Raw genomic sequence first — 25406 nt, 5'->3', positions numbered from 1 at the left:
AATAAGTAATGGTTGGTAAAAGAAAATGTCGGAAGGGCAATATAGACAAACTCATCTAAAACATCTGAATCCATCCCTATATATGTACTTGAAAAACTAAAAAGCTGTAATTAATGTATGTGATGGGAATTTGCCTTTTTAAATAAAAAGATAATTTTAAAAAAAATTCACAATTTGTGTTGAATTATTTAAATAAATGAACTTTTCGTTGATATTCTAATTTATTGAGAAGCACCTGTATCTACTATGAAGGGCATCTACATTAAAATGTATATTACGAATTAAAATGAAATCAAACTCTCACATTAATAGTCTCTAGACTTTGGATGGTTGTCTGTGCTGCAGACAGTTGTTCTGTGAGCTTTGAGACCCGCTCGTTCAGTTGCTCTCGCTCTCCATCTATATTTTGAGCCTAAATTGAAATAGCAAAAAATAAAGGAAAGTGATTAAAGTCAGTAATAATTTGTTGGAATTTTACAGTTATGTAAATCAATGGTCTATGGATATAATGTAATTTTGAATCCATATAAATAAATGAGTTTAATTAGAGCAATTAAACAAGTCTGAATGGTTAAATTGGGCTTTACCACACAATGCAGTTTCTTTTCCAGAAGATGATTGGTTTGTTGTGTGCAGGAGTAGTTGTCCTGAAGTCTGATGAAATAGAAAGACATAGAAATCTATATGATATATTAACATGAATGCTTTGAAAAAACTAAAAATTTTGGACGAGCCTGAACCAAGGAAGAGGTTTAAGGGACCCATTTCCCCGGAGCCCATTCCACAGCCTGAGTCTGACCAGGTGCAAGAGCTGGCTTCTGGTAGATATTTTGAGTAACTTCAGGACATTTTTAGGAGGATGTTATTGACTGGTTTAAAGAGGTAAAACGCAATTCTCCTGAGTTTCTGCTTGTTCCTTCCAGCTCTCCTGCATCTCCTGAGCTTCATGAGTTTCCCAAGTTCCCACCCAGCCTCCCTCTCCCATCTCCTCAATTAGCCAGTTCCTCAGCTCCACTTCTGCTGCTGTCCTTCAGCCCCTCTGCAGCTCCCATTGACATGGATGACCTGCCCAGGGTCTTCTGGCCATCAGCTCCACAAACAGATCAGATTCTCTGGTTCCAACTCTAGCCTCCATACCCATTGCTCCACCTCAGTTTGTCAACACCTCAGCTTAACCTTATCCCTTCCCTTGGCTCAACCAAAAACTATCTGCCATATGGCTTCTCTGGGCTCCCACGTCCCACTTTTCCCTTGGTCCCACCATTTCAGCCTCTGTCCTCTGGTTCCTGGGTTACACCTTGGTCTCCAGGACCATCAGTGTTGTGTGGGCTTTTCAGCTCATCAGCTCCACCTGGGTCTCCATAATTGGTGGCTGCATCTCCATCAGTAAATCCCAGGGTGTTCATCTATCAAGTTGTTTCCACCATGGCTCCTCTCACCTTCTACTTCACCCTAGGGTCTCGTCCTGGCTGGCCTCTGGATTACCATCCTGTTCTTGGCTCCTCACTGGCTCCTCCCACCATCCATTGCCCCACGTACTGTATCTTTTGGCCTGGACTCTTTGGCTGCATTCTGGTCCTTTTTTTTAAATACCTTTCACTCACAGACTTCCCTCCATCTTGTTTACTTTGATGTACTTCATTGATTATGTTGCATGAGTGCCCACTACTGGCAGAACCTTTGGAATGGGCTGAATTGGAACATTTTAAGCCACATTCACACCAGGATGATTATCTTGTGCTTATTACCATCATTTTTCGATGTGTCTTTTGTGTTCTTGTCCAACCGATTTTCACTGGCGATGAGCTGAGTGAACATGCAAATTCACTCGCTGATATTAGATGGCACTTAATGAAAATCAGAAATACCCGGAAAATACACATCAAAATGTGTATTTAAACCCTTTGTTCTCTTCTTATTTTTGCGTGTTCATGTTATTCAGTGTTTTATACTACCAAACTTTACACATGTACTTTAGTTCATCAACTAAACACATCAAAATACTTATTTAAAGAAAAACAAAAGGTTATTCAAACATAATGAATTTAATGTACTTTAAAGTAAAACTTTTAATTTGACATTATTAAAAAGTGCACCTTTTAAAAGTGTACGTATAAAATTGTTATAAAATTCAGCATTGTCGAGACTGCCCTCTTATATATCTTCTTTATATATCTATTCAACATTAAAATATATGGTTTACTAAATTAGTTAATGTAGTGTATAAATACAGTGCATGCTTAAGGATGCACATTGCCCACAGAACCAAAAACCCTGACCGTTTTTAAACAAGTCTGAAGTTTTAGCTCAAATTATGTAAAAAACTGTATTTTGAACAGGACTATTTTATGTGCATGCATTATATAAGAATAGAATAGAATAGAAATGGAATAGAAATGCACAGTACAATTTATTCTAGTGTCTCACCTTGTGAACCGCTCCATTAAGCTGCTAAGCTCTATGCGAGTTCTTTGTAACTCCGATTCAAGAAGCTGGTGTCCAGTTTTGAACTCAGCTCCCATACATTCCATTTGCATAGTTGTCTGCAGCAAGCTGTGGTGGAGAGCCTCATTCTGCTCCTGTAAGATCCTGGATGGAATAAACACACAGACAGTCCATTAAGCATGCCTCCAAGAAAACATAAACTGCAAGATACAGAATGCTTTTATGAGCTATAACCAGAGACGTATAAAGTACTAGAGAACCATACTTGAGTAAAAGTACAAGTGCTCTATCAAAAAAGTGACTTGAGTAGAAGTTGAAGTGCTCTTTAAGCACCACACTTAAGTAGAAGTACTAAAGTATTCAACATTTTTTGTACTTAAGTATTGCAAGTAGTCTATTTAAAAATTTACTACTCAAGTACTTAAAGTAAAAGTACAAGTATTGTGTTATGTAGTTATTAAAGAAAGTAGTCAAAAGTTTGAACATATTGTTTTTATTATTTCTAATGATTAACCTAAAGGACAATCACAATTCCTTTGGCTGTAACTTTTTGTATTATTAGTTATTAATTATGTCATTAATAACTTACCCTCACGTTGTTTCAAACCTGTAAGACCTCCGTTTATTTTTGGAACATAGTTTAAGATATTTTAGATTTAGTCCGAGAGCTCTCAGTCCCTCCATTGAAACTGAGCGAACGGTCTACTGTCCATGTCCAGAAAGGTAAGAAAAACACCATCAAAGTAGTCCATGGGACATCAGAGGGTCAGTTATAATTTTTTGAAGCATCGAAAATACATTTTGGTCCAAAAATAGCAAAAACTACGACTTTATTCAGGATTGTCTTCTCTTCCATGTCTGTTGTAAGACAGTTCAAAACAAAGCAGTTTGTGATATCCAGTTCGCGAACGAATCATTCGATGTAACCGGATCTTTTTGAAACAGTTCACCAAATCGAACTGAATCGTTTTAAACGGTTCGCGTCTCCAGTACGCAAATGACTTAAGCTGTTAACTTGTTTAATATGACTGACACTCCCTCTGAGTACAAACAAACCAATATACCGGAGTAATTAATGTACTCAAACAGCACACTGACTGAACTGATGTGACGAGAGAACTGAAGATGAACACCGAGCCGAGCCAGATCACGAACAACAGACTGACTCGTTCACGAGTCAAGAACCGTTTCTGTCAGACGCGTCCGATTCGAGAACCGAGAAGCTGATGAAACTGCGCATGTGTGATTCAGCGTGAAGCAAACCGACACACAGAGCGTCTGAACTGAACTGATTCTTTTGGTGATTGATTCTGAACTGATTCTGTGCTAATGTTATTGTTATGAGCCCAGATAAACCGAAGGCTTGCAGTCAACGCCAATGACACCATTACGTCGAGCGCAAAAGAACCGGTGAACTGTTTTCTCCAACCGGTTTATTGAATCGAACTGACAGAAAGAACTGACAGCTTCGTCAAACCTGCCATCTACAGTTCTGGCAGTGGTAATGTGGGTTTGTAATGGGATGATTCGTAACATTTTTATAATTGTAACGAGTATCGATGCAGCACATAAAAAATATATCGGAGTAGAAGTATTAAACTCATCGAAAATATGTAGTGAAGTAAAAGTGGAAGTAGGAGAAAAAAACAATACTCTAGTAAAGTACAGATACTGCCTTTTAGTACTTTAGTACAGTAGTGAAGTAGTTCTACTTCGTTACTATATATCTCTGGCTATTCCAAGAAGGGATAATTTCTATTTGAGTGCATCTTAAAGCAAATTGTTTCCCAGCCACCCAGACGAAGCTGAAAAGCCATGTCCAGAACCAAATGTAAGGCAATTAGTACTTTAGCAGGCAGCATGCAAAAAAGAATGCAAAGAAACAAAAACTCACATTAACTTCTCCAATTCTGAATCCTTATCCTGGGTAAACATGAAAGCCGAGTCAAACATGGAAAACCACAACAGCAAATAATTATCAGTATATATAAATATATAACAAAGGAATAAGACCCAAGAAACACAACTCAACCAATCAGAATCAAGGACTGGATCTATCCGTTTTATAAATTTTCATTCTACTTCAACAATAAATAAAAAATTATCACCTTTGGGAATGAGGATGACTCTTGGTAGCTCACTGTGGATTGATCGTCCTGGATAGTGGAGCTAGCTGATGAATCTGACTTGTTAGAATGGGGAGAAGTAGACCGTTGGCCTATTGGAGAGTGGCGAAGATGGCTTGGGTGATCATCCTCTTTGAAGTGGGAATGATAATGGTTTGATTCAGAATGAAAGTGGTGATGTCCCATATGGGAATGTTGATTCTGTGATTCCGGATGGTCATGGCGACGATTGTGATCTTGGGAATGGTGATGGTGGGATTCTGGTTGAGAATGATGATGAGATTCTGAATGCTCATGATGTTGAGGATGATTAGTCTCTTGATTGGAATGGTGATGGGCATTTGAATGGGAATTATTTTGGGATTCTTGAGATTTGTGGTGATGGTAATGATCTGATTCAACAGGGGGCTTGTCATGATTTCCTGAGTGGAAATGGTTAGGAAGAGGTTCTGGAGAATTGTGATCACTTTCGTGGTGGAATTCCAAATTTGAAAGTTGTCCTTTAGAATGTGATGTGCTGTGCTTTTGGGACTCCAAATATGAGATGGGATTATTTACATAATGATAGGGTGAATTAGAGTGTACAGGACTTTTTGGATGACTGTCAGACAAGTGATGTTGATGAGGACTATGGTGAGTGTCAGTGTGAGAAGAATGATAATGGTGTTCAGGTGTAGAGGATGCATCATGTGAATGAGAGTATTGGTGAGTTTCAGAGTGTAAATCATCATGGAAATTGTTGTACTCTCGTTCTGAATCTGAAGTGTGATGGTGATGATCAGGTTTTGATGAGTGATTAGGATGGGAATGATGATGGTGATGATGCTGGTGAGACTTGGGATGAGAGGACTCATAGTCAGAATGATGATGTTGAGATTTCACACAAAACTGATGTTGTGTTTCTGAGTCAGTAGAAAGATGAGATATACTACTATGGTGTTCTCCATGGTGTTGGAGAGGAGAAGGAGGCGAATAGTGGTGAGATTTTGGATGGAAATGAGGGTGGAAAGTTTCTGAATGGGTGGAATGATGATGTGAAAATGAAGTGTGCTGACTTCCATGGTGGTAATGTGGTGGCGAAGGTGAATGATGATGGTGGTGGGATTCTGCATTAGAAGGATAGTGGTGAGCTTCTGAATGATGGTGAGATTCTGATTTAGAAGAATGTGTTGGACTATGATATGATTCATGATGGTAATGTGATGGAGAAGGGGAACGATTGTGGGAATCTGAATGAGGAGAGTTATCGTGTGGTGATGGGTTATGATGAGTTTCATGGTGGTGATGTGATGGCAAATGATGGTGATGAGATTCTGAATGGGCATGATGGTGTTGAGATTCTAGCTGGACATGATGGTGTTGAGATTCTGATTGAGAAAGATGGTGTTGAGATTCTGGATAGGAATGATTAGTATGGGATTCTGAATGGGAATGATGCTGAAGGGATTCTGGTTGGACATGATGGTGATGAGGTTCTGGATGGGCATGCTGGTAATGATGTTCTGGATGGGCATGATGGTGATGAGATTCTGGATGGGCATGATGGTGATGAGATTCTGGAAGGGCGTGATGGTGATGAGATTCTGGATGGGTATGATGGTGATGAGATTCCGAATGGGAATGATGGTGATGAGATTCTGGATGGGTGTGATGGTGATGATTTTTTGAACGGGAGTGATGGTGATGAGATTCTGGATGGTCATGATGGTGATGAGATTTCTGATGGATGTGATGGTGATGTGATTCTGGACGGGTATGATGGTAATGCGATTCTGGATGGGAACGATGATGGCAGTTTTCTGTTTCTGGAGAACAAGGACATGAAGGCGAGCTATGATTATGTTTGTTGTAATGGTGGTGTGATGGAGACAATTTGAGGTGTGAAGTTCGATGATTCTGTGAATTTAAATGTTCTTTGGGGGCAGTTTGGTGCTTTTGCTGACTTTTGTGGCCACGTTCAGTCCCAGATGAAATACCTTTTGAAGAAGAACTAGTATAGCTTTTATCACTTTTTGCACTGTGACATCGATGCCTGGGAACAGCCTGGTGTTGTTGTTGATAGATGAGCTCCCTTTTAGGATAAGAATTTTTGTTTGAGCAGGAAGTCTTGCTTGAATGTGAGTGCCGATTGGAATGGAAGCTCTTACTTGAGTGAGAGTGCTTACTTGAGTGAGAATGCTTACTAGAGTGTAAGTATTTGCTGACATGGGTGTGAGCAGTTGATGTTATGGAGCTAGCACTACTTCCAAGCCGGCTTCTGGTAATTTTTGACTTCTTTTCTGTTTTATGTTCAGGCTTTTGAGATAATGCCTTTGGATGCAATGAAGTTTGACCAGGGCTCAAGGGCCTGTGAAAATCTGTTACCCCAAGTGATGTAAGTCTTGATGGGCTAAGTACCTGCCTTGTGATTTCATTCAGAAAGGCAGAAAACTTAATCTTCTCCTTCACAAAGTTCTTATGAGCCTCTTGTTTCCTTTTCTCCAGCCCTTTCTCATCCAAGTCTCCAACACCAGCATGATCTATTTGCCTTGTCAAAACCTCCATAGACTTGGTCTTTCTTATGTTTGCAGCCCCTTTAACACAATTATGTTGTTGCTCTTTATTGCCTTTTTCATTCTTTTGTTGAGAATTTGTTGCAGTCTTCTTGGCAGTCCCTCCACTTTTTTCTTTGACAGTAAGGTTCTTTTCCATGCTTGTGGACTTCTTCAGTTGGCCATCAGCATCCAATAAAGGCATTGTATCTACATCATCCTCATCATCTTCAAATGCTTTCCGTCCTCTGCTGATATCCATACATGATTGTGAGTGCTTTGGATGTTGAATAGCTCGCTTGGACGAAGTAGGCAAAGGGGCATTTTCCAGACTGGTTTCAGATGACCATGAAGTACATGAACCAGAGGAAGAGGAAGACGAAGAGGAAAAGCTATAATTGGAGAAATATGATTTGGAGGAAGAAGATGAAGAGGAATTGGAGGAGGAAGAGGAATCAGAAGAAGAAGAATCAGAACTGGGTGAGCTTGATGAAGACTTAGACAGAGAACTAGGGGAAGACCCAGAAGAGTTTGAGGAAGTGAATGAAGCTTTAGAGTGAGTTTTCTTTTTCGGTGTGTGATGTTTATCTTGATGTTGTGGATGATGATGATGATGGCTGTCAGTTTGGGGGTGATGATGGTTATAATGCTCATGAATGTGATGATGACCACTGCTGGCATCTGAAGTACTATGGATAAAAGTGAAGAAAAAATAATTATTAGATCTTACTAAGGTACTAATTATTAGTTACTACAAATATAAATGATTAAATCCCCATTATTTATTTATGTATACTCATTTGTGCTGTAGATGTAATGGAGGCCAGCTATTAAGAGCTGTGCAGGTAAGCCTCAGTCCTCTGATTTCAAAAGGGGCACTAGCAACTGACACTACAGGCTGCAGTCTTTTACATCTTTGTTGGCGTTCCCACCTCCCATGCCAGAAACTCCAGTTAGAATCCCACAGTCAAATAGAACTGGAGGGGTTACATTGGTGCCATGACCTGGATGGAGGTGAGGTTTAAGGTGGTGAGTGTAAAAGAGGCCAGCTAGTAAGAGCTGTGCAGGTAAACTTCACCCCCCTGATCTCAAGAGGCACAGTAACGATTAACACTAGAGCTTGTGGTCTTTACTAACCTTGTTAGTGTGCCCACCTCCCATGCTGAAAACACCAGCTCGAATGTTGCTTGGTGTGTGGCGAGTAAAACCAAAGGGGTTACATAGACATGAATGATACCTAAAACCATATGCTTTCTTTTGATTTGGGCTAGTCAACAATATCTCAGTAGACCCTAGCAACAAGCTCGCAATGCCCTAGAAACCACCCATAATACCCTAGCAACTGTTTAGCAACAACACTCACATTTTCTTAAAGCTGCAGTCTGTAAGTTTAGCCTCTTTGTCACCATGATTGAAACCTGTAGTTGTTTGTGGAATTATTATCTTTGCGTGGGTTGTGCATCAGTATAGCTTCTCAGCGCAGCTAAATCTAATGTTTTGAGGTGTACGTGAGTGCTGTCAGTCAACTCATCAGTGTGGATATTCACTGTACTTTGGAATTACAGATACTATGTTTTGGAAGTATGTCCAAAATAAGAAGTTTTGCTGGAAAATGTCATCTGAAAAGTAAGTTACATTTCTTCCAGTATTGTTCTGACCAACTAAAAAAAAAAAAAAAAAAACGTTTTACAATAAATTAGGCAACCAATGGTGATTAAATATAATGATCCCAAATTTAGCTAAGATCATGTCAAACAGTTCAAATTATTATTATTGATATACTTTACAAACAAATTGTTACTGGTAACAACATTATCATTGTATGACTACATATATTTAGTGTTATCTGTAGATTAAAAATTCTGTATAATCTAACTGTCATCAAAAGAAATTGAAAGAAATTGTTCTTTTGACCTAAAAAAGCTATTTAATCAATTTCCTTAAAACTCATTCTAAACACATTCTGACAAGTTTTACTATTCCAGCTGCTTTAATGAGAGGCTACAAATAATACGCCAACTGTTGCATTCACACATAAAGTATAGCCTAATAGCCAGGACTCCTTTTTTATGTACACGTTACATAATCATGAATAGCGGCAAACTTGGAAAACATTATTACAAGCTTAAGGTTGTGAATTGTTGAAGGTAAGGAGACAGTTCTGAACATTGATTAGTCATGTATTAGTCATGCTCAATAACTGATGTTGGATCATTTTTAACCAAAGAAAGAATGAAGCTTTAAGAAAATAATGTAATTGCTTGTAATATTGTTAGGTTTTTGAGCTTCAAGATAACAACCATGTGTATATACATTGTGAATATTGACCAATCACGGAAAGTAGGGACACAAGTCGGTTCTGGGGCATTTTGAGTTATTAACAGATTCTGAAAGTGTATAGTCTCCAAGCTTTCCAACGATGTGTAACACATGGAAATCTGATAATATTTGGAGAATTTGTGGCCATTTGAAGGTAGGCACTCAAAAAAGCTCAAAAAGCAGAAATAGCCTCTGAAGATTGTGCAGTTCTCACTGCTGTGAGTGACAATGGGGCTCATTTACATCTCATTTAGATAAGCCATACCCCCTGCATAGCAACGACAGACACAACAGGAAAAATCGGACAGCATACTATTAATAATAAAGGAGAATGTGCATTGTAAATGTCGGTAATTTATCTTTTTTGACTTTTATAAAAATGATTTAGAGGCTGAAATATGTGAGTTTTATCTTTTTATAAAAAATCTTTAATCTTTCAAATGTGGCCATCATTTTTAATGTTATTATTTTAATGTTTATGTAAACAAAATACATATTGATGCTAATTTTATTTGTTATTTGCTGGTTTTCTACATAAAACTTGGTGAACTGATTTCATTGTGTAGCATTAGCACTTTTTTAACAGGATTCTGTGATAACCGATGAGCTAGCTAATAACAATAGGTAGATATGGAAAGGTCTAAACATGGACTTAACATGAGATAACGTGTGTTCTTAGAATGGACACAAAACAACAAACTTTGATGTTTATGGAAACTCAACCCATAAGAAACAGAAATGTATTCTTGCAGATCCGAAGTTTGAACTGTGCGTCTGTTTGCCTCTAAATGTTACGGATTTTCCCCATTTCTCTCTCTTTATCCCCATCAAATGTTACTATCGATATAGCCTCTGATATCTTACTGTCCAACTCGTCTGACGCCAGTCCAATACATTCTTCCTCGTCATCATCTTCGCTCAGTTGTAGATTAGGGATATTATACAGTCTTATTATGCCGCTTTCATTGTCGCTCAGATCGTCTTCAGAATCAGTGAGCGCTTGTTTATAAGCATCCGACTCGTCGAAGAAGTACTTCAAAACATTTTGGGTGTAACGGCCACGGTTCAGCTCGTCTGCGTTCACCTTTGCGGCGTCCATCTTCACTGAATTTTGATATCAGCTACAGCCGACCAGAGCGCTGCATATTAAGTAGCCACGCTTCCCTCGGAGGGCGGGGGCAATAACAAAAGAAACAAAAGCAGGCTTATCCAGTATGGAAATACAGAAAGACAATGAAACGCCCCTACTGCGTGCTAGAATCTCCGACAAACTAGCTGATTTCAACCTCAAAATGTACGCTTTTAAATATACCAATACTGCTATCTCAAACACGGAGAGGCTTCTTTGTGATATCAACTAACAGATTCTGCAAAAAAACGAAAATCACCAATTTTGAAAAAAAAAAAAACGCTTCTTTCTCATTTTGCTCGAAAGTTGTGCTGCTGACTTGTGTCACTAGTTTCCGTGAAGGGGCACACACACACACACACACACACATATATATTTTATAATATATTTTTTTACAAATATATATTTTTATTACCTCTTATCCTCATGTTCCTCAGGTATGTGTGCACCACGATGGTGATGATGAGATGAGTGGTGATGCTGATGATGAGGATGATGATGGTGTTGACTATGGTGATGTATCTGATGATGAGCCATTGTCTATATTCTTGTTTCTCCTCAGAAAGACAATTTAATTAAATTCAGTTGTTCTTGCTTTGTAAAAATGCTCGTTTCCTGAGCTAAAAATCATCCACAGTGTAATGGAAAGTACTGTGGGAATACATAATAGATATGGTAAAGGTTTGGTAGTGGTAATTTAAAATGTAAAAATATGTATTGCCAGTTACAAAGCGTCAAACATTGAGCACGTAATAAAGCATGGAATATCTGACTGAATTACATTTTATAAATTGGCATTTAAATTTTAGATTGAAACAAATAGGTTTATATAATATACAGTATACTTGTTCTAAGAAAAATAATATAATGATAAATAAACAGGAATAATAATAAAATAATAATAAATATAATAAAATAAATAATAAATAATCAGGAATTAAAAGAAAATACTTAATGATTATTTACAGGTGTCAGATAAAATTGTAATACATGCCTAATTTGTTTAATAAGCATAAAATTAAAACTGTTACAAGTTAGCTGTGTGATATTGCAATATCTTACCGCAAAATGTTCAAAAATGCCAACAGAGAAAAGAAGCCAGACTTCTTCAAAGGATTAAAGAAAAATAAATATTTTGTAATATCAATTTAGAAGTACAATTTCAATTCTTAATTTCAAACAAATGCGACTTTGAGCAAACAAGTGTTGCTTTATTGAAGGGTTCAAGAAATGATGAGAGCGCTGGCATTTTCACAACTTTTCTATCCATGTCGGTCCGGCCCCTTTATCTGACATGGATGATTTTCCAACAGTCATCAGCACAGTGTGAGCACCAGATGTCAATAATTCCTATCTCATTGTCTGAAATGCCCATGGCAAATTTGTACAGCAATGACAATAACATCAGTTCACAGCTAAAATATCGTTTGAAGGGGAGATTATTTTCCATGGTAGGCACTAGTGGCAACCTATTTTAATTTGGGGGGCCATGAGATAAAATATGTTATGTTTAATGTTTTTCAATTATGCTTTTGGGTCCTTAGAAATAATTTTTAATTCTAAAGAAATACTTTTTTGGAGTTTCATATTTTAATTTGACCTCATATATATATACATATATTTTTTATCGAAAACACTGATAAATTAGTAACATGCAATATACATATTGCAGTATGGTTCACAGTTTAATTTGCTTCAGGCCTGGCTTGTATCCGCAGGGGCGTCGGACTGGGGGTAAAACCAGTACTGAGTACCAGGGCCCCAAAGGAAGAGAGGGCCCTTGAAAAGTCTGGAATATAATTTATTTTTTATTTGGGGGCCCATCAGGACTGCCTATGCATAGGACCCGGGATCTAGTGCAACACCCCTGTGTATCTGTCATCACTATTGATGCATACGTTAATGCAACAGGGCTGATGATTCAATTTGAGAATGGAATCATTGAGAATCAATTTGAATTTACAACATTAATCATAATCCACATTCACAGGCACATGTTTCCCCTTAGTGTCCATGCCATCATTTAACCATCCTAATCACAGCACTGATTCCATAGGGGAAAAAACAACAACTATGAAACCTTATGATATAAAAACTAAATAAGATTTAGAGTAGCAATTGAATATACTTCTGATTCAAGTTCACAAGTGTTTTTGTGTTATTTTGGGTTGATTTCTGTTATATTGTATTATACTATTGATATAGTATATTCCTAATTATAATAATTAAAATAATGCTGACCATCTATTGTTAGGGTAATAATAACTACTATATTTCAGAAAAACAATGTAAAAACATTGCAAAAGGCAATCCAAACAATATTTATCATGTATAAAGAGAATCCAAATCTAAAGTTTTTAACTGACAAGGAACACACTCAGGAGAATACTATGAGAATTATACAAATTAACCACATTACAAACAAAAGCAATTACACACACGTTTACAAAGGAACTTAATTTGCAAAATTTCACCGCAAAGCCCATTGCCATGATTTTTTAGTCTTTCCCTGCAAGCTAGGAAGATGCTATAATTTGGATACATTCACCTCAGATTCCCTAGATTCTGGAATATAATGAAAACCCTCTGATTTATGCTATAAAACATAAAAATGCATATTTTAAAGCCAGCAGTGCAACTGCTTTGACCTGACTGAATGTTTTTGAATGTTTATCTATGATTTGTTTATATATGATTTATTTTGTCCATAACAACAGAGGCCGTGCTGTGTTGCGCCTAATGATGCTATTTATATTGTGACTATATTCCAAAATTTCACAACCACTCGTACCCTTTTGCTTAAATAAGGCACACAAGGTTGTATTTTATTGCAAATATAAAGTTATATAAAGAAAGAAAATATTTAACTGTGAAGTAGTTATATTCATAGAAGTCACTTGCACCTTTTTTGCTTAAATAAGCCATAGGATGAGAAACAGCAACACCTACATTGGGGGATAAAAGGGAAATTCCTGTTAGAACTGTAGGGGCATCTCCAGGGTCTGTGGCTAAAGTAGGTATGTATTTGTTCATTCCATTCCATGCTAGAAACAATCAATGATCAATTATGTAACACTGGTGAGGCACCCAACCGTAATCAATGTCAAACTGGAATGAAATGTAACCTTCAGAAAAAGAACAAATAGCCACAGACCCAATTACAGCTGAGTCCTAAATTAAAAGCCATACAAGGATGATCATTTCCTATCAACTTACTTTTATTATATAATACCAGAATTCACACATGGCCATAACAGTATGTGCATTCATTGCCAACATGTCTTCTGGAACTATTCACCCCTCATTGATTATTGTTGTACTGCTGTGCTGTAGCAGCACGTTGGATGTTTCTGTCCCAGTGTAATTCTCTGTCATTTTAAAATAAAATAATGTACATAAATGTATTAAAATACAAGTATAAAGAAATTGTATTCACCCCATCAAGGTTTAACAGCCTAGGCTAGGTGAAGTTTGCAGGCAAGATAACGGACACAAATGTCTCCCTAAACAAGATACATATGTGCAAGTGAATCACGTTTAATAGCTGGATTACAATAAATCTTTGTCATGGTCTCACAACTATATTAAAATCAGACCAGGTGATTTAATGTAAATCAACAACAAATGTCTAAGAATTTTATTATTCATGTATTTTATACATGAAATCACCTGCTCGGACTGGTCTGATCTTTTTTTAAATTGTGTACAACCTAAACTGAGTCAGATATTCTGCTTTTCACTCAAGTCAATATTCTGAAAAATAAGAGGTTAATTCTATAAAGCCTACGGTATCATGTTTGAATTCTAAGGCCTGTTACTTTTACCAGAGTAAAAGCCCTTGTAGTATTAAAAAAAGAAGAATGAAACAGCTCACCTCACATTAATTGGTGGCAGTTCAACAGCTGGTCACATATGACAGGCCTATTGCAATAGTTTGTATATAAACATTAATATTGCATATTGCATATTATGAATTTTTTTCTTCATATTCTCCTATCTCTTAACCTTCAGCAAATGAATCTCGTTGGACCTCTCACAAGAAGTGAATCACACATGCTCTGCATGTGCTCCACAAACTCAGGAGCAAAGCCTGAGTTGACAAAGAAAGCTGATGATCAGCATCATGGTACCAGCAAAGCCAGATTGGTGTGGTTTGGTTTTGTCAACTAATCCTGTAAACCTGAGTTTGTTTAGCCACCATCATGGTACAGGCCCTTGAAGATATGTTGACATGCTGTAGCTAAACTAATTTTTTTTTTTTTTACTAATTGTTTTAGCTAAATTAATTGTTTTGCTGCTATATCTATATCTATATTAAAACTTTTTTTTTTTTGCATTAATTAACATGGTTTCTTCTCATGTTTTGTTTTGTAACGTTTTTTTTTGTTTTCATTAAATTGAAGAGCTTCCCAGTTTCCTATTCCTAACACAATACCTTCAAAATGTTTAGCTGTTTTCCAGAATTTCAAATTAATCATGTAAAGCCTGACATATGAAGTAATTATCAGAAATAATATGAACGAATATGAAGTATTTTTCTTTTTTTAATAAATTGAATGTATTGAGACTAATCAATATATATATATATATATATATATATATATATATATATATACACACACACACACACACACACAATGCATAAGTGTTTCTTGTTTATCAGTCATGGATGTATATCAATATGCAATATTAGCATTTATATACACACTATTCCAATGTGGGACTGTCATAAGCGACCACCTTCCACCAATTAATGTGAGGCGATCCGTTTCATTCTTTTGCTTTTTTTTTTTACTACAAGGGCTTTTACTCACTTAATAAATATGGTTTTCATCATAGAATTGATCATGTTGGTAATTTAAAGGCCTTAGAATTCAAATATGATACCGTAGGCTTTAAAGAATGAATCTCTTATTTTTTCAGAATATTGACTTGAATGAAAAGAATATCTGAGTCATTTAGGTTGATTAAAATTAAAAAAAAAAAAAAAAAAAAAAAGATCAGACCAGTCAGAGCAGGTGATTTCATGTATAAAATACATGAATAATAAAATACTTAGACATTTGTTGTTGATTTAAATTAAATCACCTGCTCTGACTGGTCTGATTTTAATATAGTTGTGAGACCATGACAAAGATTTCTTGTTATCAAGCTACTAAACGTGATTCACTTGCACACATGTATCTTGTTTAGGGAGACATTTGTGTCAGTTATCTTGCCTGCAAACTTCACCTAGCCTAGGCTGTTAAATAATGATGGGGTGAATACAGTTTTGTTTATTATGTACTTTATTTTAATTTTAAAATGACAGAGAATTCCACTGGGACAGAAAAATCCAACGTGGTGCTACAGCACAGCAGTACAACAGCAGAGAAACTGGAGCGGGTTAGCTGTGCAGCACAAGTTACTATGGCAATAAATGCTGCTAAAAGCCAAGTCACTTTCGTGATAGCTAAAACTCAGGATTGAAACAAAACCTGGCTAGCCAGCTAATCCAGTTTCAAGGTACAGACTCCTCAGCATGCAATGCACTCAGGTTCTGTTAGATTAATGATGGATGGATTGTATTGACATGCTCATCACACTGCATGCAACTAAACAAATGTTCTGGAACCATGTTGGAACAGAGTAAAGAACAGATGCGCATATGAATAATATGATCAGGTGCTTACTCTATGGTGAAGCATAGTTAAATCACAACATGCAGCAATAATTGCTCATAATGATTTCTATTAGTACTTGGTTTGAAATAATAAAAAATATATTTAAAAAAAATTGAAATGTATATAGTTCAACTTATCTATAATTTAGAAATACCTTTATCCATTTCTGTTAGATTAATGATGGATGGATTGTATTGACATGCTCATCACACTGCATACAACTAAACAAATGTTCTGAAACCATGTTGGAACAGAGTAAAGAACAGATGCGCATATGAATAATATGATCAGGTGCTTACTCTATGGTGAAGCATAGTTAAATCACAACATGCAGCAATAATTGCTCATAATGATTTCTATTAGTACTTGGTTTGAAATAATAAAAAATATATTTAAAAAAATTTGTAATGTATATAGTTCAACTTATCTATAATTTAGAAATACCTATATCCATTTCTTAAACATGTAATCTAGCCAGACATTATTTATGAAATAGGTCATATGAAAAGTGTATTACATATTACCAGTGATCATCCTTTCTGCCGACATTTTATCATAGGAAAAATACTTGAAACTTTTAACAAAAGGATGCAGTTTCAACTCTGAAAGGCTACTACTCCAAAAGGCTATTTATTAAAATGACAAAATTTAACAAAACTGATTCATCAAATATGAAAAACAACAACAAAAAACACAGAAATAACCAAAAAGTAAAGACCAACAAGTTTTTCAACATTGTAATTTAGAGATTTACTTATGATTGTGGCATTTAGAAAAATTATCAGAACAAAACTGTTTGATCTCTTTAAACATGCTAAGTTTAGATTTTGCAAACAGGAAGAAACAGCGGGCAGTAAGCATAATGAACAATAATAAAAGTAATAAGTTGAAAGGTATGACGTGTCCTGAAAATGTCCTGAGCGCATGAGGCTCTTTAGAAATTTCATTCAACAACCAGTTCAAAACTTTCAGCTTCCTCAAACTCAGCATTCATCTTTGCAGCAAGAACGTCCAACTCTGACATCTGAAAGAGCAGGAAAAAATTTTTAACCAATCAAGTAAATCAGGGTGTTTAATAAGGGGTGTTTAGTTCCTACCCTGCTCCAACACATACTAGGTAGTTTTCAGATATGCCATAAGTTTAATCAGGTGCATTTAATTAGGGTTGCATCTAAGACTGCGTTTATGCTTGCATATCGGATCATCAGTCAGTCAGAATATGGCACATCTACACTTGGCAACATCAACTGACTTTTCTATCTAGATAACTGATTAGATTCATCTTTCCCGCACATTATTTAAGTCTGCAGAGAATGACCTGATGCAGAGTCAACCTGAAGTGGTGGGTTTTCTTTAGAATAATATTTTCAGTCACGGGACATTTTACAAATCAAAGATAAATGTAAAAGTCTCACTAGTCTATACATGTGTGTTCTTCGTCTTTTTTTCTGACAGTTCGTGAGAGAGGGGGTGGCGTTTTGCGAATGCAGACATGATGGCTGGATTGCATTTACATTACACTGAGATCTGATGTGTCCTTGACTACCTTTGGACCAGGACACGCTGATCAGATGACATTCCATGTATGTGAAAACATCCGGATTCAGGTCACATTGATAATGACAAGTGTAAACGCTGCCCAATAAGCATTTTGTGTTTTGTAAATAAATCAGTTCAGACATTTTCTTTATAAATCACTACTTCTGAATCTACAATCCATAACTTTCTCTGGTGTTGTCTTCTCGCATCAAAATCTAACTGTTATGGACCATTTTTCCTTGGCAGAACTACAAGATCTATGCATATTTGCTATATCCTGATTCAGACAATATGACTTTTCAAATATAATGGATAGAGGACTTTTTTGGTCAGAAGCAACAGTTTGAAGTTAAAAACGTCTTCTATATGGATTTGTTTCTTACAAACACACAGCTTTTCACTTTACAAGACATTCATTGATGGACTGGAGTTGTGTGGATTATTGTGATGTTTTTATCCACAGTTTGGACTCATTCTGATGACACCCATACACTGCAGAGGATCAATTGGTCAGCAACTGATGTACTGAACTGATGTACTAACTGATGTTTTCAAAATCTGTTCTGATGAAGAAACACTAATCTACATCTTGGATGGCCTGACGTTAAGTGCATTTGTAGCAAATTTCAATTTCACTCCACCTTTACATTTAAAGAGTAGGGATGTAATCGCGGTGGTAAACTTGTCTAGATATCATCGTGGTTGGGTTACAATATTAAAAGGACAGGTGTCCGTCAAAAAGCAAGAGGAATAAACACAGTCCCGCGGAACAAATCATTGTTAACTACATATACCATGATCCTTTGCGCTGCGTCGTCACAGCAACCGTTGTTAAGCCAATAGGATTGTACGCTGTCCACACAAGCTCACAGCAAGCCAGCATGGCCGACAGCGATACTTGTAAGGATGAAAACAACAAAACCGAAGTTGAGATTGTGCCAGCCCCTGCAGCTTTTAAATCAGATGTCTGGAAACATTTTGGTTTCGCCGTGTCAAAAAACGCAAAAGGAGAGAAGGTGGTGGACAGACAATGGACTATGTGCAAGCACTGCCACAGTAAACTGCGATACAGCACAGGAAACACAAGCAACATGAGTCAGTTCGGGAGTTCAAAGCGGGTTCGCGAATCATTTAAATTAGTTCGGGAGTTCAAGGCGGGTTCGCGAATCATTTGAGTCAGTTCGGGAGTTCGTAGCGGAAAACGTTTCTAAAGAAAAACTTGAACATTAGCTAAAGGATAGTTCAGTGTTTTTCAGAAGGCTTTTTGCCAGACTGTTAAGAATTTTTTTTAATGTTTTTTTTTCTTCTCCCTTGCAATGTAGATGTTTTGATCTTTCTGAGGAATAACGTGAACATAAGCTAAATGATAGGTCAGTGTTTTTTTAAAAGGTTTTTTGACTGACTATTTTATTTAAGTTTAAGTTATGGTCCTAAAATACCAGTTTTAAAAGGCTGCTTTTATTTGCCTTGCACATTTAAACCTGACTTAACTTGATTTTTGTTTGCAATTTAAGGGAATTCCCTATTGTTTACAATTGTTCTAGTTGCTTCTTAACTTGAACATTGCACAGAAAAATCAGTTATGCAACCAAATATTACTGTACAGAATATTTTTGTTCCTGACTACAAGTTGCACTTTAAAAGCACTATGTGATCAGCGTTTTATGTTGTCATGGATCCATAAATACAGCAATAAATTGCTTGTTGACTGGCAAAAGCAGAATAAATGTCAGTATTTTTTCGCTATTATCATCACAAACACTATCGTGAGCTATTTAACAATACCGTGAGCTTTTCCACAATATCGCAATAAATATCGCACCGTGAGGTCAATATCGAAATTGTATCGTACCGTGAGATTTTGATATCGTTACATCCCTATTAAAGAGATGTTTTAGATCACTATATCCTTCTTCTTCCCCAACTCAGTCTCACCTTTATCTGTTGTATGCGCTTACGCCTGGTTGTCTTCTTCTTCCCCAGGCACACACCTGGGATGTTTTGATCAATTTCTGGTGGGTTTGATGTGCTGTCATCAGCAGCGGACATGTTGAAAGAACCCAGTGAGATGGACATAGAGCCCAGAGGAGCTACTCTAGATCCCTCAGTTTTACGCATCACCTCAGGTGTCTGAAGCCTCTCAAAACCAAACAGGGTCTCTCGGTTGTTGGGAGAAGTGGAAGGTGCATGAAAGGATTTCGGGCTTTCAAAGGACTTTTCCCCCATACTCAAGCGACTGTAGGAGCGTCGCACTTTTTGGGACCAAACGGGGTCCTGCCCCGATTTTTTGGGGTGAGAAGATGGAGAGGAAGGAGGCAGGATGGGCGAGAGAACAGCTGTCTTGGGCACTGTTGCCACAACTGGGGACGATGTCAAGACTCTGGACAGCTTTGTCGGCACTTCAGATAATCGTTCCACATTCTCCTTGTTATTGTCAGACAGGGCCTAGAGGAACATTTTTAAATGACAACATTATGTATTTTTGGTAGAGTCCAAGAAAACAAACATGTACTGGGTAGAGTTTGTAAGAAATACCTGAGTTTTCCTGGGTGCAATTTTCCTAACAGTGATTGACCGTTTCACAGCCACAGGTGGAGCCTTAAATGTGAGAGACATATATAATATATATAAAACATTTTTTTGTGTGTGAATATGACACCAACAAGACCAACAATGACCCACATAGCTGCTTAAAAATAACTACTTTTCAACAAAAAAGTTTAATGAGAGCTGAACGCTAGAAAGTTACCATTTTATCAAAATGATGACATCACACAATACTTCTAATATCTCCAGAACATAACTCCATACATCATAAGAATTAAAATATGCAGTAGAATTAATATAACTAATATTACATATTTTAGACAATCATATCTATATTTGTTTTTCAGCTATAATACCTCAAACAAGGTAACAAAATTGTTTTGGATTTATAAATGATTCACTTAACCAGTTTTAACAGGGAGCCAGAAAAAAACAAAAATTGCAACAAATTTATACTTGTAATGAGCAAAAAACCTTGCTTGTCAACTCGCAACAGAAAATCAGCTTCTACTTTCATTTATGGAAGTAAATACGAGACATGTCTTGCTTTTCTTTCTTTCCATTTATTCCTACCATTTATCAAACAGTGACTGACTTTAGCGAACTCACCACAACTTTAGAGGCCAGACTTTCATCATTTGCAGACAACCTGCAGGACCTCCTTCGTGGTGGACTCTTTCCGTTTGAATCTATATACAAACAGTAAACCTTTTATAGAAAAACACAACTAACACAAAACAGAGCATACTTTTAGTATTATAAAGTCGTGTTATCTGTCATTTATGCATTCATTATTCCTTCGACATTCACTTACATAACGAATAACGTTAAATTATTAACAACCTTGTTAAAAGACTAACGTTAAATATAGTGTTCAAAGGAATAACACTCACCTCTGATTTCTTCGCTGCTTTTCCTCGACGGTAATCGTGTGGTTTTGTTGCTCATCTTGCAAGACAATAACGTTACAGATCCAGAAACGGCAAACTGCTGCTAGACAGTTAACGTTAGCCAACACGACGAACACACGAGAAATGAACAATGCCACGATTACACCAACAAAAACGATGCATGCAACGTTATACTAAAGTTGTTGTGCCTTAGCTTTACTTATACGGTCCAATCTGCTGTATGGTCGGTTCTGTGGAATTGTATAAAACAAATTATACAAATTTCTATGTTTTTGGACGTAAACGAATATACTCTTCTTTCAAATTCGCCCGCCTTCCCATGTAGGAACAGGAGATGGCGGATGCAGGGGGTGGGGCTAAACCAACTACTTCCTGTGCGTTCAACATATGTTTTCCTTTAGGGGGCGCTTCAAGGTTCAGAGACAGACGAATCATCTTCATATCAGGATATTTTGGATAGTACAGATAAGACAAAAAATACAGTATTTTCCCAGAACAATGACCCAAGTGATACATTCCACGTCCCTTTTTTCATGTAATTCTGAGGAGAATTGGTTATAATCAGGTGATAATCGGGTGACAAGTTTGTCGGGTGGACTCCATAGACTGTGGATTCCCAGAAAACCTGCAATAAAAAGTAAAACAACTCATACCCATTAGAATTTCATGTTGTCACAGGCATATTAACATTACTGTAGACCTAACTGTAATCTCTAAACTACAAAACGGTTTTAAATAGCCTTTAACATGACATTTTGTGAGACCTTATGAGGCTACATTTAGGTTTTAATTTCCATGTTATTTGCATTAAAAATTAAAACACAACTGTATTTCAAAGAAAAACTTTATACATTAGGCCAGTAACTTGACTAAATAAGGACATATTGGCATCTGTTTTGATTCTTGTTTCATCCAGCCTGTCTTCAAAGCTTTTTAAAACTCATCAGAATCAAATGAACCGAATGCCAAATGATTCTCTCATCCTAACAGCCCAAACACCCTGACAAAGACAGCTTTTAGTTTCACAAATCAATTCCAAATTTTTTTCATGCATGTGTAATCTATTAAATGCAATCCACAAATCATTTAATATGAGGTGAGGTGAGTGTATAAATTGTGTGTTTCATTTACTTTTAGTTCTTGTTTGTTTTAATTATTTGTTTGATTATTTCTTGCGAGGGCTTGGGCCTATACATCTTATTAAAACTAAACCTAAATCATAAAGCCAGAGACCAGATGAGCCAGTGAGATGGACATAGAGCCCAGAGGAGCACTCTCAATATATAATCAAACAAATAATTAAAACAAATAAGAACTAAAAATAAGTAAAACACAATTTATACACTCACCTCATATTAGGTGAGTGTATAAATTGTGTTTAACTTATTTGTAGTTCTTGTTTTACTTATTTGTAATTCATTTTTCCATCTCATGATTGAATGTCGAAAAAGTTGAAATTTAAAAAAAGAAGAAAGTTATTTTTTAAGCAGTTTATTATGAGCAGTAATTGGCAGTGATTGTCCAACTATACAGGCTGCTAAGCATGTTCAGATTGATGATGCACTTAAAGAAATTGCTAAAAAAAATAAAAAATAAATAATGAATACACTTTGAAATGTTTATGAAACCAGTGTTTAGGTGCTCCTATATTAAACTAGACATGCAGCGTCAGCGCAACGAGGGGGCCTGGCCCGGCCACTTCTGTGCCGCCTCACCGTCTCGGGCGCCCTGATTTTTATGAAGGACTAAAAATGACAGAAGGAAAAATAAATAAATAAATAAATAAAAGTAGAAATAAATAAATAAATGCAGAAATATTAGTGAAAATAAAATACATTTTGGTCATATAAATGGCTATTTCTGTATTTTTGCATGTATTTATTTATTTATTTATGCATTTATATATGTATTTATTTATGTATTTACACATTTATTTATATATTTATGTATTTATGTATTTATGTATTTATATATTTATATATTTATTTATATATTTATACATTTATTTATTTATACATTTGTTTACTTCTAAATGTATTTATTTCTGTATTTTCACATTTATACATTTATTTATTTCTGTATTTCCACATTTCTACATTTATTTATTTCTAAATAAAAACTAGCCGCAGCATTCATGTAGCCTGATAGATGGATCGTTTGCTTCTGTCTGGTTAGCGATGCGGCCTCCAGCTAACCAATCCTTCTTCGGCTGATGTTGGCACCTCCCACTCAATTAGCATACAGGTGCAGGGAAAATAAATGTAGAAATGTGGAAATAATGAAATAAATAAATGAAGAAATGTAGAAATACAGAAATAAATAAATGTAGAAGTAAATAAATGTATAAATAAATAAATGTAGAAATATATAAATAAATATATAAATACATAAATACATTTATAAATACATATATAAATGCATAAATAAATAAATAAATACATGCAAAAATACAGAAATAGCCATTTATATTACCAAAATGTATTTATTTTCACTATTATTTCTGCATTTATTTATTTATTTCTACTTTTATTTATTTATTTATTTATTTTTCCTTCTGTCATTTTTAGTCCTCCATAGATTTTAGTCTGTGAGGCAGGGTATATATATCCTATTTATATCCAGCCCCAACTGATACAGATCCCCTGTAAAGACCCTGTCTCAGAGGAGCACCAGGACAAGACCACAGGAAACAGATGATTCTTCTGCACAATCTGACTTTGCTGCAGCCTGGAATTGAACTACTGGTTTCGTCTGGTCAGAGGAGAACTGGCCCCCCAACTGAGCCTGGTTTCTCCCAAGGTTCCTTGCCGCTGTCGCCTCTGGCTTGCTTAGTTGGGGTCACTTCATCTACAGCGATATCATTGACTTGATTGGAAATAAAAACAGACACTATTTAAACTGAACAGAGATGACATAACTGAATTCAATGATGAACTGCCTTTAACTATCATTTTGCATTATTGAGACACTGTTTTCCAAATGAATGTTGTTCAGTGCTTTGACGCAATGTATTTTGTTTAAAGCACTATATAAATAAAGGTGATTGATTTGTTCAGGTAATGCAGAGCGAAATAGGACAGTAGTCTACTGCATTTCTAAATAATTATTTTCAACTTTGCTATTATTGTTCAGAACTGCTAACACTTTGCACTTTCGCATTATACCTTTACTGTATTACCAAAAAATTACGGAGTATAATCTATTTTATGTTCCAGCTGTTTGATCCTGCAGGCGACTCACGTGCACACTATACGCTACTGCATTCATTGGAAACAGCTCAACCGTTCACCGTGAGGTTCGGCATGTTCACCAGTCCACTGTGGCAAATTTTTGCTCATTACAATATTTTTCCGTCGATCACACGTGAACTAAAAACCCTATTTTACCTAATAAATAGGCTAATGGTTTAGCTGCATTGCAAATATGGACACATTTGGATTTGTGCCTAATGAATTAAGGCAAACGTTACCTTATACGTTTCGTTTTAATTATACGTTTCGTTTCAAAATTAATTTGTCATGGCTTGTCTATTGCTAGGCCTATATTATTATATACTGAATTTTTTTTTTTATCCATTAGAATTATATATAGCCTGTTTTAATTCTTGCTATGTTCTGATAAGGTTATAAATATAAAGGATTTGTTGTAAAGCGAGGGGAACTAAAACATCCTGTAGTGTTCATAATATTAGTAGCCTACATTATAACATTATTAGGCCTGTCGTTATTATTTCTGAAAATTCGACTTATACGAGTCTTATCTTTTTTTCCTAAAAACTACAAATGTATATTTAATGTGTTTTAAAAGCATGCAGCAATATAAATGAATGAAATATACATGTTATTAAATTGTACATATGTAACAGATTATTTTATTTACAAGTTTCGAGTTTGTGTTTATCCCGTTTTTTTTTCGGTTGCATCTGAAAATTACTTTCAGAATTTTTTTTCTTTCTAAGCACCCTCCAAAATTGTGCCTGCCTCTTCACTTTGTTTGCTCTCTGACCATGTAGACACGTGATTTTAACGAGTTATATCATACTTTTCCTTAGCGTTTAAAATTGTAATGGTTCACCACTAGGGGGCGTTGATCTGGTGTCCCCATGAGCCAGTATCTATATGTCAGCATTGTATAAATTGACTTGTTGTAGGTAATAATAGGCTGAGGTAATAGCTTGAACACAGAAGTTTTAAAAG

The 25406-nt window shown here is 36.1% G+C and overlaps 2 protein-coding genes across 3 annotated transcripts; both read right to left on the bottom strand.

Moving 5' to 3' along the window:
* Window positions 1-242: 242 nt before the first annotated feature.
* Window positions 243-11770, bottom strand: si:dkey-273o13.3 (LIM domain-containing protein A). 2 transcript variants are annotated; one of them, XM_052555747.1, is made up of 7 exons: window positions 11613-11770; window positions 10966-11201; window positions 4554-7791; window positions 4340-4368; window positions 2428-2589; window positions 588-654; window positions 243-412 (listed from the first exon to the last, which is right to left on the bottom strand). In XM_052555747.1, the coding sequence occupies exons 2-7, from the start codon at window positions 11085-11087 to the stop codon at window positions 293-295; spliced, it is 3738 nt and encodes a 1245-aa protein (XP_052411707.1). In that variant the 5' UTR covers window positions 11088-11201; window positions 11613-11770; the 3' UTR covers window positions 243-292. The 2 variants fall into 2 exon arrangements, with proteins under 2 accessions (XP_052411707.1, XP_052411708.1); XM_052555748.1 differs by lacking the exon at window positions 11613-11770 and having other exon boundaries at window positions 10966-11237.
* Window positions 11771-16824: 5054 nt separating this feature from the next.
* cdca5 (cell division cycle associated 5) lies at window positions 16825-21579 on the bottom strand. The gene is made up of 5 exons (XM_052557888.1): window positions 21193-21579; window positions 20909-20988; window positions 20288-20350; window positions 19688-20197; window positions 16825-17237 (listed from the first exon to the last, which is right to left on the bottom strand). Exons 1-5 carry the CDS (start codon window positions 21245-21247, stop codon window positions 17157-17159), a joined length of 789 nt encoding a protein of 262 aa, XP_052413848.1. The 5' UTR covers window positions 21248-21579; the 3' UTR covers window positions 16825-17156.
* Between the last annotated feature and the right edge of the window lie 3827 nt (window positions 21580-25406).

This window comes from Carassius gibelio, chromosome B5 (assembly GCF_023724105.1).
Source record: "Carassius gibelio isolate Cgi1373 ecotype wild population from Czech Republic chromosome B5, carGib1.2-hapl.c, whole genome shotgun sequence".
NCBI classification, from domain to species: Eukaryota; Metazoa; Chordata; class Actinopteri; order Cypriniformes; family Cyprinidae; genus Carassius; species Carassius gibelio.
The sequence above is the reverse complement of the archived record's forward strand: the minus strand, read 5'-3'. Positions and strand labels throughout refer to the sequence as shown.